Source organism: Mirounga leonina, unplaced genomic scaffold, assembly GCF_011800145.1.
Source record: "Mirounga leonina isolate KUSES-001 unplaced genomic scaffold, KU_Mleo_1.0 Mir_166, whole genome shotgun sequence".
Taxonomy (NCBI): Eukaryota; Metazoa; Chordata; class Mammalia; order Carnivora; family Phocidae; genus Mirounga; species Mirounga leonina.
Window position 1 is genome coordinate 7,423,712 of NW_023270418.1, and position 17,800 is coordinate 7,441,511.

Consider the following 17,800-nt stretch of genomic DNA (forward strand, 5'->3'; position numbering starts at 1 on the left):
TGCTTCTCCCTTTCTCTTTGTCCCACCCCCTCCAACACTTGCCCCTGCCCTGTGCTCCCCCCTCTCAAATAAATAAATAAAATCTTTATATTAAAAAAAAAAACACTCAGAGTCACGTTTAAAACACTGTTAGTAACTGCCTCTATTTTTTTTTTTTCTTAACTGTTTTTGTACCCCAGGGGGCTAGAGTACCTATTACTGTATTATTCTTTGCCTCCTTTTAAAAGGAAAAGGCTCTAAACTTTGTTTTATACCCACAAGTCTGGAACTTTTTCTTTATAGAATTAATATGGCCTTCTTTGTGTATGCAACTGCAAAACTAGGAATAAATGTAGTGAAAAAAGAAGTAGATTTTTCAATTTCAGGTTAATAAAAGCTTAAACTGATGTTAATCAAATGCAATGGAATCAGACTTTCCCCATTCTGATAACCCGTCACTAGGATGACTGGTGAATGGGGACTGTTGGTTCATGGCTTATTTTAATTTACAAAGTTATGATATGTAAACTACATAAATATTTCAAATTTAACAAAAAATTGAAACAACTCTTTACTGCACCTAAACTGTACCTAATACGTGCTCAAATGTATTCCACTGAATCATGTTTTGATTATTTAGAAGACACTCAGGATCTTGATCATATGCACAATTTTATATTGTAGGACTGTTGGGAGTGTTTGTTAATAGTTTGTTAAACCGGGGGCGCCTGGGTGGCTCAGTCGTTAAGCGACTGCCTTCGGCTCAGGTCATGGTCCCGGGGTCCTGGGATCGAGTCCCACATCGGGCTCCCTGCTCTGCCGGGAGCCTGCTTCTCCCTCTCCCAGTCCCCCTGCTTGCGTTCGCTCTCTCTCTGTGTCTCTCTCTGTCAAATAAATAAATAAAATCTTAAAAAAAAAAAAAGTCATCTATATTAAAAAAAAAAAGTTTGTTAAACCGAATTCTAAAGAAGAAACAGCTGAGGTAATCTTTCTTATCCTGCTAAATGGCAACCATTAGTAATTCATCCTACTAAGCGCTGAGCGTTCTGTTATAGAACTGAAAAGAACTCTGAAAAAGCAAAAAAACAAAGCCATGACTACCACCAAAACTAAATGCCAGAGGTGAAGTTTCACACTTTGTGCTGCACTTAAAAATACAAAAGACCGCCAACATGTTAGAATCCTACAACACGTTTTCAGAGAAAAACACCTACTCCTGTTAACAAAGAACAGATTTGTTCCCGTCTACAAAGCACAGTGCCATTGTGCTCAGGAGGAACAGGTCCCAGTCTCAGGCCTAACTTAGTAAGTCTTCCCAGAGTAGCTACTCCCCTGTCAAAAATGATGCTTTAATTAATGGTCTGGTGGGCAGGTGGAAAACAGTATCATTTATAAAGAGACTTACAAATAGTGAACACCATAAGGAGTAAATAATGTTAAGTGAGCATGTGTGTGAAGGTATGAGGAAAGAGGTTTCTCTAAATACAGTAATTCCAGAAATGTATTTCTTCTTGGGGCAGAAGTTAATATTCAGGCTGACAGGCAAATGTTAATATTTGGACGATATTTACAACAGCCACTCTGTATTTCGTTTACTACTGGTACTCAAAATGTTCAGTCTGTTTTTGACTCACCAGTAACTTCTAATACTGGTGTGTCAAAAGCACGCATGAAATAAAGGTTTGGGGAAGGAAACCGTGGAATGCTGAGGACCCTGACAGGCACATAGCCATGTATTTTCACTGGCTCTTCCGTATCTAATTACTCAGCAGAACAGATCGGACTCTCCTTGACAGTCTGCTCTGAAAGGCAAGCAACCAGCCACAGTTAACAGTTTCAAGGTTTGTAAAGAGGGAATAAGACTACACGTTCAATATTTTACAACCTACCACTATTCCAACCAGTTACGTAACCTTCTTCCCAAGACCAAATCAGCAGGGTAATTTTTAAAGCACCTTCTCTGTACGTGGGAGGGGCACCAAGGCCAGGAAACAGCCCAAAACAAACACAAGTGAGGTTGTGCCGAAAACGCGACGGAGCTCGTGCGAAAGTAAGGATTCGGTGGTAAATGCGCTGTGTGTCCGGGACGTCCGCGATCTGAGAGAGAAGGCGGGGACACCGGATTTGTGCGTGCATAAATACGGGCAGTGAGTGCAGTCGGTCCGAACCGGGCGTGCGATGCTTGCTTCTGGGGCTGACACGTCTCCGGACGACGCGTCTGCTGTGCGCACCAAAGGAGCGCGTCTGCGGCGCGTGTCTGCGAACGCGCACAGGTGGTGTTTAACCGTGCTGTGCCCGGGCACAGTCCACGTGAACAGAGCAGGGGTCTGAGTACCAGTGAAGGGACCACAGGCGCCCTCCGAGGGGCCAGGCGCATCGACTTCGGCGCGAGGGACAGCCTGGATCCGGTCTCGGAGCCTGGGTCGCCCCTCCTCCCCTCCGGCAATACGGCCCTCCTTCACCCCCTCCGCCCACCTCGGTCTGGGGCTCGGCCTGGGCCGCACTCACCCCTCTCCAGCCGCACAGGTTCTCCCAGCGCCGCCATCTTCTCCCTCTGCCTGCAGACCCACAGGAAATGACGACACAGGGTGCGGCGGAGGGGCGGGGCTTAGTAGGAGCTGGAAGGGCGACGGATTGACAGCATCGCGAGAGTAGGAGCGGTGGCTCTGAGGGGAGTGGAGGAGACCTGGGTGCGGGGGTCTTGGCCTTGGTCTCGCGCAGAACCTTAAGCGGTTCCGAGGTTAGCGGATCCCCGGTCTCTGAAAATGAAGAAGCTCCTTTCCTGACTCTTGCTCCCTACCTCGGACTCAGGCCTTGTCCCGCCCGCTTGGAACTTTCGGCTCCAAGTGGAAGTCTGGATTCTTGTCCTGGCTTGACCATTAATGGCTGTATGAGTCTGGGCTTCTTACTTAATCTCCTTTGGCCTCAATTTCCCTGTCTGTGCGATGAAAGGTGCTATCTCCAAGCTCCTTTCCACCCTTAAACTTTGGGATTCGGTGACACTGTTTAACGGGATAAATTCTCCTTTTGTGGCAGCATGGCTTTAATTTTAAAAATCAAGGCATGAGTCTTCCCTGCAAATCTGTTTGAGAGTAAGGATGGAAAGTACAAAAAAGCATGAAACACCTGGGTGAGCAAGAGAACAAGGCACTTCGGTGCACAAAGGAACCATTTTAAAAAGCTGATCCAAAATGAAGCAAATTTTTTAATGCATTACAGATTCTTAGGGCCACTTCTGAAAATTCATGAACCAAGAAAAAATTTAGTACTTAATTTAAATGGAATATTAAGTTGCCCAGTATTTAGATCTCACTGACATTTAATCATTTAAGCCATGTCTCTGCTGTTAACTGTGTTAGGTTCTTTCTTTCTTTCTTTCTTTCTTTCTTTTTTTTTTTTTTTAAGATTTTATTTATCTATTTGACACACACAGAGAGAAAGAGTACAAGCAGGGGGAGCAGCCAGAGGGAGAGGGAGAAGCATAGCAAGAAGCCCGATGCACGACTCTATCCCAGGACCCTGGTATCATGACCTCAGCCAAAGGCAGACACGCCCAACCGACTGAGCCACCCAGGCACCCGAGGTGCTTTCATATACAAGTTTTCAACACTTCATGATAGGATTGTTGTATCAACTTCCTGGTTGTCTCCAGCCCACTCTTTCCATTCAAGTATAATATTTTCTTCTAATCCATCATGAATGTCATCATTATATTCTTTTCCCCTTGAACCCTGATTTCATCATCAAGGGTTTCTGTTCAGAAACTTTGAATGGTACCCCCCCCCCCCCGCCATTTCCTATTTCTAAAGACTTGCATACTCTGACCCTTAAGTTATCCATCTAATCTCATTTCTCATTATCCCTCAAGTGCAACCACCCCTCCAGTTGGGGTGATATATTTAAAATGTTTATTCTTGTTTATTGTTTATTCTTGCTTCCAAGTCTTCACTTATGTTGTTCTTATATAGAATGCCCTTGTTCATCTCCTCCAGTTCTCCAAACCATATACACCTTCCAACTGAACCCATTCTCCCTGTCTGCTTGAAGAAGCGCCACTTCTACTAAGCTTCCCTCTCTTCAAAGTGTTCTTCCTTGGTCCCTGATAGTCCTTATACCCAGCAGTAGCACTCATGTGTTTATCTTTTACTCATTGTTATGCCACAAATATTTTCAAGAAATGTTTGCTAAATGTCTAGTGTCTACCAGGTGTCTTGCTAGGCACTGAGAATGTCCAGTGGAACAAGACAAATGCAGACATTGCCCTTATTTCTTCAAATATTTTCTTTTCCTCCATCCTCCAGCTCCTCTCCTTTGATGACCCCACTTTCATGTACATTCCATTGTCTGACACTGTCTTACAGCTCACTAGTACTCTATTCATTTTGTTTTTTTAAACTTTTCTGTTTCCTTTTTTTGACATTTAATTCTATTAATCCCAATGGTTCATTTTTCGTTACAGAGGTTATCGTTTTTATCTGTAGCAGTTTAGATTTAAGGGTGTGTGTGTGTTTCTACATTTCCCATGTCCTTCCTTACCATGCCCAATCTTTCCCACAGCTTCTTGAACATATAGAATGCAATTATAATGACAATTTTAATGTTTTTATTTTAATTTTGTAATCTGTGCTGTTTCTGGTACTGTTTCAATAGACTGATTTTTCTCTTCATTACACTCATAATTTCCTGTTTCTTGCATGACCAGTGAGATATATATGAATGTATAATGCCAGGCATTGTGGAATTTACTTTTTGGGTGCTGGATATTTTTGTATCCCTATGAATATTTGAGATTTGTTTTGTAATTCACAATTCCCTGACTACTGGAGTTGAGAGAAACTAGAGTCCGGCTCCTTCACTTTCCAGAAGAGAGGACTGATTGCTGCCCTGTGTCCCAAAGGAGGCAATTGTGAGCACAAATGAGGCAGAACTGTTTTGAGTTTTATGCCACTATCAGGTTATTGACTCATCAGGTTATTAGGACTCACTTCCGAATCAAGAAGTTGCTCTTCCTGTGGAAGAACTCCTCTTTACCTGTTGCTTCCTCGTACTAATTTCTGCCTCAGAGATAGAAAGGAAGACTCAGACTTAGAATAGGAACTCTGAGTGAAGATAAATCCCAGTGAAAGCTAAATTATGCAAACTTTGTCTTCATATGAGGAATTAAAGTCCCAAGTAGGCTGCCAGGTTATGAAAGCTTTCCTAACCCAAGACATTGCAAATACAATGTACCAAGACAGCATCGAGTCAGAGGAGAAGGGAGTAGGTGGGGAAAATTGGGAGTAGGAGGCTGTCTAGAGACGGAAAATGGAACATGGAAAGTAACATGATGAAGCCAGACCCACCAAGTGGAATCTTTTGCTATTATTTTCACATTTTATTGTTTTATTGCTGGGTGAACTATGCACAAATAAGCACTACTGTACACAATAGATACGTAAAAACAGTTATGTCTTAGTACAGAGTAAAATACTGCTCTTAAGTGAAGGGTTCTATCAGTACAACTAAAGTCCCCATTTTCTTTCTTTTTCTAACAGAGTTCCTGTAATATACTCCTCAGTAAGTAAAATTTTAGATAAGTATCTTCCTTTATTTGAAGTGAATGATGTTGTCAAATGTGAAATAGCCTACATGTTTAAATAAACTAAACAATATATAAAAACACTAGTCTCATCAATTCAACACAACCATATGGGGAAATCTCTTCAAGAACACCTGTTGAAAATTTTTCTTGATCAAAGATCTCAGATGAGAACATAAAACCCCATCTTGGAGTACCAGGGATTGAAAGCAAAACCCTACTTGTTGTTAGGATGAGCTGCAGATTATATTAAAGTGTAAGGGTTTACTTTTTTAATGTCAACTGTCTCATCATCACTCTACAGTACATGTAAAGGCACAGATTGATGTATTTTTCTGGCATCTTTCTGACGCACCCTTGCCCTAAATAAATCTGTTTGCCAGGATCTTGTCGCTTAAATTAGCCATCTCAAACTCTTGGTCCTGCCAACACAGGCGACTGTGCCAATGTTCTCAGCATTTACTGGCACACGAGCTGTTGCCTTTTCTTTGGCTTTCTGTGTGTACCTGGGGCCATCATCCTTCCTTCACAAGACAGCAGTCTGGCTTATGTATCCCTGAGACAGAACTCAGGATTGTTTGGACTCATTCTGGTTCTCTCCAGGGTGTGCATCCTGCATGATATATTTTCAGCCACATAATATATTGTTCAGAATTTGTCATGCACATACTTGCAGATTGGCAGAGCCACCTGCCAGAGATGAGAACCTTTTAAGTTGTTGTCAAACGTCATAAAATGTGTTCCATGATTAATTTTGTGGGCACAGATTGGGTTTTGCACAGAGTCCAAAATTTGGGATATGTCACAGTGACTAAATGGCACCGGCATGCTGAATGAATTTGGAATTTGTTTTGTCAAGTGTGGGAGCAGGCACACAGATGGGCTTTGATCCAGTGGTGCTGCTTGGAATTCTCATTATAGCAATGATGTCATTTGTCACGTAGAGTGGGTAGTGGTGCTGCCAAATTGTGGACAAAGCATGGCAAATAACAAGGTACCCAGGCCAAGGGAAAAGACTTATGGTAGCACAGGAAGTTTTCACTACTAGCTGACCTCTACTTAGAGGACATAAACATTGTGTCAGGGCTGCCAAAAATATGCTTAGTAGAAATACAGGCAGAGAAGGAAACTTCCAACTGAAAGGGCCCTTTAAGGAGGGCCCATAGAGCCTAGGAAATCTTCACTTTACAGAGAAAATCAAGTAAAACAAACATGCCCTTGCTTTTTACATTAGGCTGTGAAAGAATTCTTTGAGGTACCAGCAAGAGTCTTTCTGCAAATCCAACCAAACCTGAGCCAAGGCGTTTTGCTTTATAAGAAAAGCTTTGTCTACTCAACAGTTCAGCAACCACATTGGAAAGTGGAAAAAACAAAAAACAGACATGTGCTCACACATGTGCATGCACACGCGCACACACACACACACAAACAAAACCTCAAAATCTTATAATGGCAAAGAAGTACAGCATATTCTCACCAACTATACACCAGAATTCTCTTCTCTACAGGGCTTTAAAAATACATTCATGATGCAGCTAAGGCAGTGTTTAGAGGGAAATTTATAGCTATAAATGCCTATATTTAAAGAGGAGAAAGACCTCAAATCAATAACCTAAACTTTAAGAAACTCAATAAAGAAGAGTAAACTAAACCCAAAGCAAGTATGGAAAAAATAAAGTTTAGAGCAAGAAATAGAGTTAAAAGAACAAAAACCAGTATGGAATAGAAAAAAGAATAGAAATAAAAACAAGAAAATCAATGAGACTAAAACTGGGTTTCTTGAAAAGAACAACAAAGTTGACAAACCTTTAGCTAAACTGACTAGGAAATAATGAAAATTCAAATTATTAAAATCAGGAATTACTACCAACCTTACAGAAATAAAAAATATGTTACATATGTATTATATATAATATATATTAAATGTAACTATGCATACTATATATAACTATGTATATATTATATAAGACTATATATATTCATACATCTAATTTATATAATTTGTTGATGTATATAATAGTGTGTGTATATATATATATTTAATTTTCTTCATACCAGAGGCCCATCATGTAAATTTTGATTCAGAAAGCCTTGAGGATGAAATGAACATTTTCATTTTTTGAAAATTATGAAGGTATTTGTGATGTGCTCTCTTTGTTGAGAATTACCTACCTAGCACGTATTAGTCCTTCAAAAATATTGCTGAATTACAATGAAATATTTATGTATCAGTTAATATTAGGTGTAGCTTCATAAAAACATGAAAGTCCAAAGTAATAGTGCATTTAAAGTAAGTAAAAGATGTATGAGAATTGAGACAAAGAAATTCTTTATTTCTGGGTGGAAAGATGTACCAGATTAGATATATCTGTTTAAAGAAAAAAATAAATTAAGTAAAAGAAATTCAGAGATAGGTAATTTGGGGCAAGTATGATAGCTCCTCAGTTTCATCAGGATTCCTGGTTTCTGTCATTTTGTACCACCGTCCTAGGACATGGCTTTGATCATTAAGTTTACTCATGATTTAAGATGGCTGCAGGAGTTCCAGTTATTACATGTGAGTTGCAGGCCAGAAAAATAGAATATGTTTTTGCATAAAAGTAACAATCACCCTTCCTAGTCAAGTCAGCATCTTTTTTTTTTTAAGGATTTTTTTTTTTTTTTGAGAGAGAGAGAGAGAGCAAGCATGAGTCGGGGGGGTTGGCAGAGGGACAAACGGATTCCCGGTGAGCAGGGAGGCTGAAGTGGGGCTCAATCCCAAAACCCTGAGATCATGACCTGAGTTGAAGTCGGACGCTTAACCAACTCTCTTTGAGAGAGAGAGAATGAGAGACAGAGAGCATGAGAGGGAGGAGGGTCAGAGGGAGAAGCAGGCTCCCTGCCGAGCAGGGAGCCCGATGCGGGACTCGATCCTGGGACTCCAGGATCATGACCTGAGCCGAAGGCAGTCGCTTAACCAACTGAGCCACCCAGGCGCCCAAGTCAGCATCTTTTAAGCAGCTTTCCGAGAAGTCTCACATAATATTTTAACCTACATCTCATTGGTCAGAACTCAGTTACATAGCTTCAGCTTGCTGTGATGGAAATGGGGAATTAAGTCTTTGATTTTGATTGACAAAGGGCCCAGCTACACAAAAATCTCAACCCGGTCCCTGGGGAGGAAGAGGGAAATAAATGCGGAGATAATCCTCTAGGAATCTTTGCTATATTTTACCACAGCTTCTAAAATCTAACTAAACTAAAATATTTATTGACATGAACTACATTACTTTGTTAACCTAAACTGAATCTGAAAATTAATATTTACTCAAAGACAAACCATTCCAAAATGTAAATATTAAGAAAAAACAAAACAAAAACTTTCCAGGATCCATTATTCTTAATGTGTCTTATAACTTGCCAGGTATGGACAGAACCTTGCAAAACAGCATTAGAATCATTAGCTTCTCAGTCTTGCAGGTGATATGGCCATCAAATGGCTGGTCAGAGGACAGACTCTGACAGCAGTCTTACCACTTTGACTCAGCAAATTTGTCCTGATTACCCACTGTAGTAAGGCACTGTGCTGGGTCCTAGAGATACCGGGAAGATACTCTGCTCTCAAAGAGCTCACAGACCCACAGAACGGAACAGACATATGAGCAGTCACAGACACAAAATAAAGATGGTGCTAATTGTTGTTATTGTTGCTGCTCTTGTTGCTTCAGTTGCAAGGACTTTAAGAGAGGGCAAGGTGCTGTGGAGTAGAGTGGAGTGCAATGATCTCATTGGTAGTAACCACAGAAAGCTTTAAAGAGCAGTGGTTCTCAACCAGGGGTGATTTTGAAGCCTGGAGAGCATTTGGCAATGTCTGGAAACATTTTTAATTGTCAGATGGTGGGTTGGGGCGTGAGGGTTGCTACCGGCATCTAGAGGGTAGAAGCTAGTGATGCTGCCAAACATCTCACCTTGCCCAGGACAGCTCCCCAACCCCCAACAAAGAATTATCCAGCACAAAATGCCAAGATTGCCAAGGTTGATAAACCTGGCTTTAGCAAGAAGGGAACATTTTTACAGGAATGGTTAGAATTTTAACAAGTGGGGAAGTAGGGAATGGGAATGCCAGAGAGGGCTACGTGAGCAAAGCCATGCAGGAAGAAAATGAATGCCCTGTTTAGGAAGTGAGGAGGGCTTCAGTGAGATATAGGGTATACACCTGGTGATGGGGAAAGTATAGAAGAAAAGGAAGCTTAACATTTAGGTTGAGGCAGATTGTGGAGGTTCCTGGATGCTTGGATTTATTCTCTGGGCTAGAGTGAGCCACTGAAGGATTTTAAAAATTGAAGAGCTAGAATTAGAACTATATTTTAGAAATATCATCCGAGGGACGGGGCACCTGGATGGTTCAGTCGGTTGAGCATCAGACTCTTGGTTTTGGCTCAGGTTGTGATTTCAGAGTCATGGGATCAAGCTCAGTGTGGGAGTCTGCTTAAATTTCTCTCTCCCTCTCTCCCTGCCCCCTTGCCCCAGCTCTCTGTCTCTCTGTCCCAAATAAATAAATCTTAAAAAAAAAAATACAATCTGAGGAAGAAGCTTCAATTATTATAGCAGATAGTAAGAAAATTCCTTTGAAGGAAAGAGTCATCTTTGTTTGGGTATTGTCTATTGTTGAGCTCTGATTGGAAAGCACCAAAACTTCAGAGAAGAAAGGAAAAATTCTACATAATTGGACTAGGTGTGGGTAGTGAGGAAGTGAGGAGGGGCAGGGAGGTGAGACACAGGGGGTCATCATTGAATTTTATACTGTGAGATCTTTCCTTGTGTCCTCTACACCTCCAGTAATGTTTTCAAACACCACAACATACTCGTATTTGGATTTCTTGTGGAAGAGGACTATATTTGGATTGACTAGATGGTAGGGGAGAAGGGTGGTGAGAAAGGGGTAATGCTGGCTAGAATTGGGGCAAAGAATTTGGTTGCTTCTGTAATAAGTCATTTCACCTCCCACTCCTTCCTTTCAAGTTCTTATAACCCTGCCCTACAGAATTGCTCAGGCTCCCCAAATATCCCACGCTTACCTGCTCTTCTTTCTGCTTGGCATGCTTTTCTTCTCTGTTGAGCAAATTTCTGCTTCCTCTTCAAGTTCACTTCAAATGTTCCATTCTCTGTGCTGCACTTTACTCAAATATCAATATCGTATTGTGTTTACTAAAGTGTGTGTTTCCACCAATCAAATAGTGAACACTTAGGTGAACCCTCTTACCCCTAGGTTCACTGGAAGGGTGAGAATGGTATATTATTCTTTGCTGACTCTCCAACGGGTAGCGAAGTATCTGGTCTATTTCCTATGCTCAGTAATCACTCACTGAATGAAGTGGAGTGAAGTCAGTGAATGGCAGAAAGGTTGTAGCTCTGGGCCTACATTGCCTTTGTGTAGGTATTGTAAAAATTACACTTTTCCTTCTTATCAATATTATGTTTTAACTTCATTTTCTAGGGACGCCTGGGTGGCTCAGTCATTAAGCATCTGCCTTCGGCTAAGGTCATGATCCCAAGGTCCTGGGATTGAGCCCCACATCGGGCTCCCTGCTCGGCGGGAAGCCTGCTTCTCCCTCTCCCACTCTCCCTGCTTGTGTTCCCTCTCTCGCTGTGTCTCTCTCTGTCAAATAAATAAATAAAATCTTAAAAAAAAAAAAAACAACACTTCATTTTCTACCTTAAAAAACTCTTTCCAATAAATGATATTCTACCAGGAATCAAAAAACCAGAGTATGGCTTTAAGCCTTGAGTGAATGGACTAAAATCATGTTTCAATATGCTTTTTAGAATGCCTGCATGTTATTAATTTAACATCGACCTGCTTATTAAGATTCCATTATTAAGGAAACAATTGTAAAAATCATTAAGAGCACTTCTACAGATTTTAGCCACTGACTCATCATGCTACTTTTCAATTAGCTTGACCTGAACATCCCTCATTCAGAGTATCAGATAAAATTTTATGTTTTTAATCATTACTAAACATTTATCTGATTTTTATGCATTTTTATTGTTGCTGTTGATGTGAAAAAGGTTCTATACAGGAACAGCTGCATATATGGAACAGTGCCCTGGGGATGGTTTAAATACCCTTTTCCAAAATATCTTTCCCACACTGGTGGTATGTGATGCCTCTGGTCTCAGCAATTAGTAAGTATTTCCTTTGAGCTAAAGCATGAAGCCTCTAGTCATACTAGCTTCTTTAGGGACAGAGTATAAGTTTTTTGACATAAAAAACCTATATTTGGAATGTGAATTTGGAATAGAATTCTAGACCTGGGTGGAGGGGATGTCTCTTCGGTTTCCATTGCGCCTATCAGATCAAATTCTCTTCTCTCTTAAAGCACTTTGGCGTGAAGCTTATGACCTTACTATTAGCAACCCCTTATTATTGCAGTCATTTGCTGACATTGGGTCACTCCCCCACACTTCTTGAAAATTTAAGCTCCAAGCTCAGCCTCATTCTTTCCAACAATGTGCCTGTCATAATTCTTGGCTATTTCAATCTCCATATTGATTATCATTTCAATATTCTGGCCTCTGACTTCCTTGACCTCTTCTTCTCTAATGATCTCCTTCTTTCTCAACTTCAGCTACTCATCCCCACAAATGGGCCACTCAGTAACAGCTACCCTTCCATGATCTTAAGCATTCCATTCTAGGACCACACCTCATATATTTCCAGTGCAATATCTCTGGTGCTCTGGCTTGAAAATTCTTTGACCAGACAATGTATTTCATCTTTTCACTGTCTCTCATACCCCACATGCCCTTACTTACCTCTTTATCCATCCTAGATTTTATAGTCTATCCTAACAGTCACTCACTTAACACACCCTTAACTCCCTGGAGCTTCTCTCACTTCTTGGTCTTTCTCTGGCAAAACTCCAGTTCTGGTAATTGGCAACTCTTTTCCTATTCTGTGCCTGTTTTCTGATTGCTGAAGGTGGCTGAAGGAAAATACCCAGCTTTACCGCATGGCCTTACTTGAAACTCATGAACCACTAAACTCAAGTGGACCCAGTAATTCTAACTCTTTCCCTAATCTATCAACTCTTATTTCATATCTTATGTCTCTTCCAACTTTCAACCCTTTTCTTCCTTCATCATTCTCAGCTGATGACCTTAATTCCTTTTCATGGAGAAAATGGAAGCAACCAGAAGAGACCTTCCATATACTGCTTCCGTCACTTCTACCAATCCCCTGGTATTTATACCCATGTTCCATCTTGCATAAGCAACTGTTCATGTTCCTATCTAAGGCACACTTCTCCTCTTGTGCAGTAGGTTCCAGGACCTCACATCTACTCAAGGAGATCACTCTAACAATTTTACTCTAGCAGTTTTAGAGAGGCTCTCTTCCTCATTATCAGTTTATTTCCGTCAGCATATCAACATGCTATATTTCTCATAGTAAAATACTCCCCTTGAGGCCAAGCTTCCTTCCAACTACCTTTGCATTTTTCTTATCATCTCTATAGCAAAACTCCCTTAAAAACGTGTTCATATTTGTAGTCTCCATGTCTGCTTCCCATGCTCTCCCATGAGCCACTATAATTAGACTTTTATCTACACCATTCCACCAAAACAGCTCTTGTCAATGTCTCCAGTGATTTCCCTTTTGTCAAAGCTAATTGTCTGTTCTCAGTCTTCATCTCACTTGAAACAATTGATTATTCCCTCATTGAAACACCTGCATTTGCCTTCTAGTGTATCACCTCTCAAGTCTTCTCTGAACTCAGTGGACACTTTCTGTCTTTTTCTTTTTTTTTTTTTTTTTTAAAGATTTTATTTAGGGGCACCTTGGTGACTCAGTTAAGCATCTGCTTTCCGCTCAGGTTATGATCTCAGGGTCCTGGGATCAAGCCCCGAAGTCTGGCTCCCTGCTCAGCGGGGAGCCTGCTTCTCCCTCTCCTTCTGCACCCCCCCCCCACTTCGTGCTCTCTCTTGCTCTCTCTCTCAAATTAAAATCTTTATGATTCTTGAGAGAATCTCAAGCAGACTCTGTGCTGAGCACCACGCCCAATGAGGGGCTCAAACCCACGACCCTGAGATCATGACCTGAGCCGAAATCAAGAGTCAGACGCTCAACCAACTGAGCCACCCAGCTACCCCTGTCTTCTTTAATGGCTCCTCTTTATCTGCCTGGCCTCCAATTCTGCAAGGCCCCCAGAATACTATCTATAGACCTCTTCTGTCCTCTGTCTATACCACTCCCTAGATGATCTCATTTAATGTTAAAACGATGTACTATCAATAACAACACTGTCCAAGAGGAATATAATGTGAACCACAAATATGAGTCATAGATGTAATTTTGAATTTTCTAGTAGACATATTATAAAAAGTAAAAGAAACAGATTTTAATAATACATTTTCTTTTTCTCCATATATCCAAAATTTTAACATTTCGATGTATAATCAATGTAAAATTATTGATGTTCTCCATTCTTTTTTCATACCAAGTTTTTGAAACCTAGTGTGCATTTTACTCTTAGAGCACATCTCATTTTGGACTAGCCACATTTTAAATGCTCAGTGGCCACATGTGGTTAGTGGCTACCACATTCTATAGCATGGCTCTAGATGGTGGACACTGGCTTTTACTGAGTGAGATAAGGAGTTACCACGCAGTTCTTAGGTGGGAAATACCTTGACTTGACTTATTTTTAAAAAGGTTACTCTGGCTGCTGTGTTGAAAATAGACGATCTGTGGCTTTGGGGCACCTGGGTGGCTCAGTCGTTAAGCGTCTGCCTTCGGCTCAGGTCATGATCCCAGGGTCCTGGGATCGAGCCCCGCATCGGGCTCCCTGCTCGGCGGAGAGCCTGCTTCTCCCTCTCCCACTCCCCTGCTTGTGTTCCCTCTCTTGCTGTGTCTCTCTCTGTCAAATAAATAAAATATTAAAAAAAAAAAAAAGAAAATAGACGAAGTGGGAGAGAGGAGGAAGCAGAGAGCCCAGGTAGGAGGGCTACTACAGGTGAAAGAGAGTGAGAGAGTGGAGGAATTATATTATAAGAAATATAACAAGTGGTTATATTTTGAAGATGGGATTAATGGGACTTCCAGATGGAGTGTCAAGAAAAGAAGGCGTCCAGGGTGATCATGGGTTTTGATCTGGGCCAGCGGAAGAACTGGAAGAGTGGAGCTGCTTTTTATGAGAGACAAGGGAGTCGGTCAACTGAACAGGTTTAAAGATGACAGATCAGTAGATCGATTTGGGATTTCTTAAGTTTGAGTTTTCTGTTAGACAAATTAAAAAAAAAAAAAAGATAGTTTCAGGGCACCTGGGTGACTTAGTTGGGATCCCAGGGTCCCAGGGTCATGATCCCAGGGTACTGGGATCGAGCCCCGCATCGGGCTCCCTGCTCAGCGGAAGGCCTGCTTCTCCCTCTCCCACTCCCCCTGCTTGTGTTCCCTCTCTTGCTGTGTCTTTCTGTCAAATAAATAAATAAAATCTTAAAAAAAAAAAAAAGATAGTTTCAGCTAGTGATGTGTGTCATAGTGAAAAGAAAAAACTGTGGAGGGACTGGGGAAGTGCTCCTGAGTCAGACTTGTCAGTAAAAGCATCTCTGAAAAGGGGCATTTAAACTAAGGCAAGAATGACGAAATGAGGCCAGCCACGCAAAATCTAGAAGAGCATTTCAGTCAGGGGGTATTACAAGGCTAAAAGCGCTGAGGCAGGAATGTCTGAAGAACAGAGAAGTGGCCAATGTGTCTGCCATGAGTAAGAGGGAAAGGTGGGCAAGGACCAGCCAGATAGTGCTTTGCCAGTTATGGTGAAGAAGTTTGGATTCTATTTTATGTGCACTGGGAAGTGTTTGGGAGGTTTCAAGATAGAAGTGGCATGATCTGATGTATGTTTTACAGAGAAAACTCTGGCTCCTGAGTGGTGAATAGATTTATATTATATTATATTAATTATAATCATCATTATTGTTGTTTTTATTATTCCAGGGGACAGAAGCAGAAGCAGGGAGAGCAGTTAGAAGCTTTTACAGTGACTGGGCAAGACATTCTGGTTCTTTCCATTACATGGCTCTACTCCTCTTTTTTCTTAAGTCTTTTCTTGAGTTCAAGGGATTTCTGGAGGAAGAAAATGCATATTCCTCATCTCCATATCCTCCTGCAGGCTCAGCTATGTACCACTATGTCCTGCTCACAGTAGGAGACTCACTACAATGCTGTTGAGTGAACTATACGGCTTTTCACATCAAGGTTCAGGAGCATTTTTTATATATTTGTCTTTCTTATATATTGTATTTTGTCTGTCCCATAATTAAGACTCAAACAACGTGTGCTGGGGGTGGAGTAAGGCCTTGCTTCAGGTAACCGGTTTACTGAGAGGGATCCTTGGATAGCCAGAGGCAGTAAGGAGGGTTTGGGCCTTCCTCGGGTAGAAAGTAGGGAGAAGGCAGGGAAGGTGGGGCATGTTGAAAGAAGGGAGGTGGGTAGGGACACCCAGCTTTGAGCACGCCAAGGACAGATTTGTCCTGCTTTTTAATTTGGCGTAGGGCTGGGCTGCTTCCATCAATGGTAATGTGATCCCTCTGTGTGGGAATGGCTGAAATGGTTTGATCACCATGGGGCCAAAATCCATCATCCAAATCCTTCATTAAGGAGATCTTTCTGTTTGGCCTTGTACAAAGCCAAGTCTACAGGAATTTGCCATCCAGCATCAAAATGCTCTGTCGATCCTGCTGCTGCAAGTCCCAGCAAACACAAGGATGGCAGGCTGAATTCAGACTTTCTGGCACTCCTCCTTTCCTGGCTGGGACAGATGTCCTCAGGGCTCATCTCAGGCTGGCAGAGTTAAGTGCTAGGCTGGGTCTCGGCTGTGCTGCATATGCTGGGCTTGAGTTTGATTCTGTCCCAAAGAGGTCTGTGGACCAGAGGGATGACATTTGGCACCAAGAAAGCAACCCAGACATTTGGCTGGTTTTCAGTCTCAAAAGCCTTGTTCTTTTCCTTCAAGTCACTGCAACCATTTGAAATCCATCGCTCATCACCCAGAAGTTTCAGTGCCTTTAGGTTAGTGATCTACACCCATAACTGATGATCCACTGGACTCCCATTCTTGGCTTCTGAACAGAGCCAACAGGGCTGGTTACAAATTTGTTGTTAATTACTGTGTGTAATCACATTACACCCAAGGCTGGAGACACTCTACTTTGTTGTTATTTTTGATCTGAAAAGTATAATTTTTTTTTTAAAGCATGTCGTTTCTGTTTTCTAATTAGGACATGGGGGTTTGGAGTGGCATTGTTGTGTTATTATTTAATGATGCTTTTCCTGGGGAGGGAGAAGAGGAAAAGATTTTCCTTTTTCTATCAACAATTGTTGTCATTTCTGCATTAAGAGGGTGGAAACTTGGTTCCTCCCTTATCCCCTTTAGGCAAAGAGTCCATGGCTCTGATTCACAAAGGTTGTTGATTTTGACTTTGGGTTGCCCTCCTCTGTTTTTCCCCTTTCATGTTACTTACCTAACACAATAGGTAAGTTCGTGAGCCAACACTCCCTAAGGGTGGGGTAAGGAAGACAGCCCGTTTCAGTTTTGTTTTTTTTTTAAGCTTTGGGTAACCTGCTTTTATATTTACCCAAATAAACCAAGCTGGTGGCACATTCTCCTTTGTCCTTGCATCTGAGTTGAACTTAAAGTTTCAATGGTGCCAAAATGAATCACATAGCTTGCATTCTAGTAACTAACTGCAAAACATCCCAGAGTTGAGCCCAGGAACCTATGGACGATGGAATGCAGGTGGATGTCAGTTCTGTCATATATTAGCCACGTCTCACTTTGCTAAAAACTCGCATTTATTATATGCTGCCCCATCCCCCTAGAGAGCTGATGTCCTTTCCTTGGAAATAAAATGGGGATAGTAAGAAAGACCTGGCTTGCCACATGCCACAAAATTACTGATGATCCAATGAGATCATGGCTATGAAAATGCTTTATTTCTATAAATGTAAGCTATGGTTATTATCATTTCCTTGTTGAAAAGCATAGCCTACTTTATATTTCAAATATAGGAAGACTGTTGGTCCTAGTGAGTTGAAGATCCAGTTCCAAGCCCCAAGAAAATGACTGGAAATGAATCAATATAAAGAAAATTTCTTTTGGGTAGGTCATTCAGTGATTACGTATGTTATTTATATTCTTTTCATTGGGATATAGGTTGAATTTGGTTGAAATAAAAAGCAACATTCTAAGTCTTTTGGTGATCAGG

At 41.4% G+C, this 17,800-nt stretch overlaps 1 protein-coding gene across 1 annotated transcript in view; it reads right to left on the bottom strand.

The window, feature by feature from the left end:
* The window catches only part of LIN7C (lin-7 homolog C, crumbs cell polarity complex component), a 10,702-nt gene extending 8,153 nt beyond the window's left edge, over window positions 1–2,549 (bottom strand). Inside the window, exon 1 of the mRNA XM_035012476.1 lies at window positions 2,488–2,549. Coding sequence (XP_034868367.1) covers window positions 2,488–2,524 — 37 coding nt within the window. The 5' untranslated portion in view covers window positions 2,525–2,549. The remainder of the gene's footprint in view (window positions 1–2,487) is intronic.
* Between the last annotated feature and the right edge of the window lie 15,251 nt (window positions 2,550–17,800).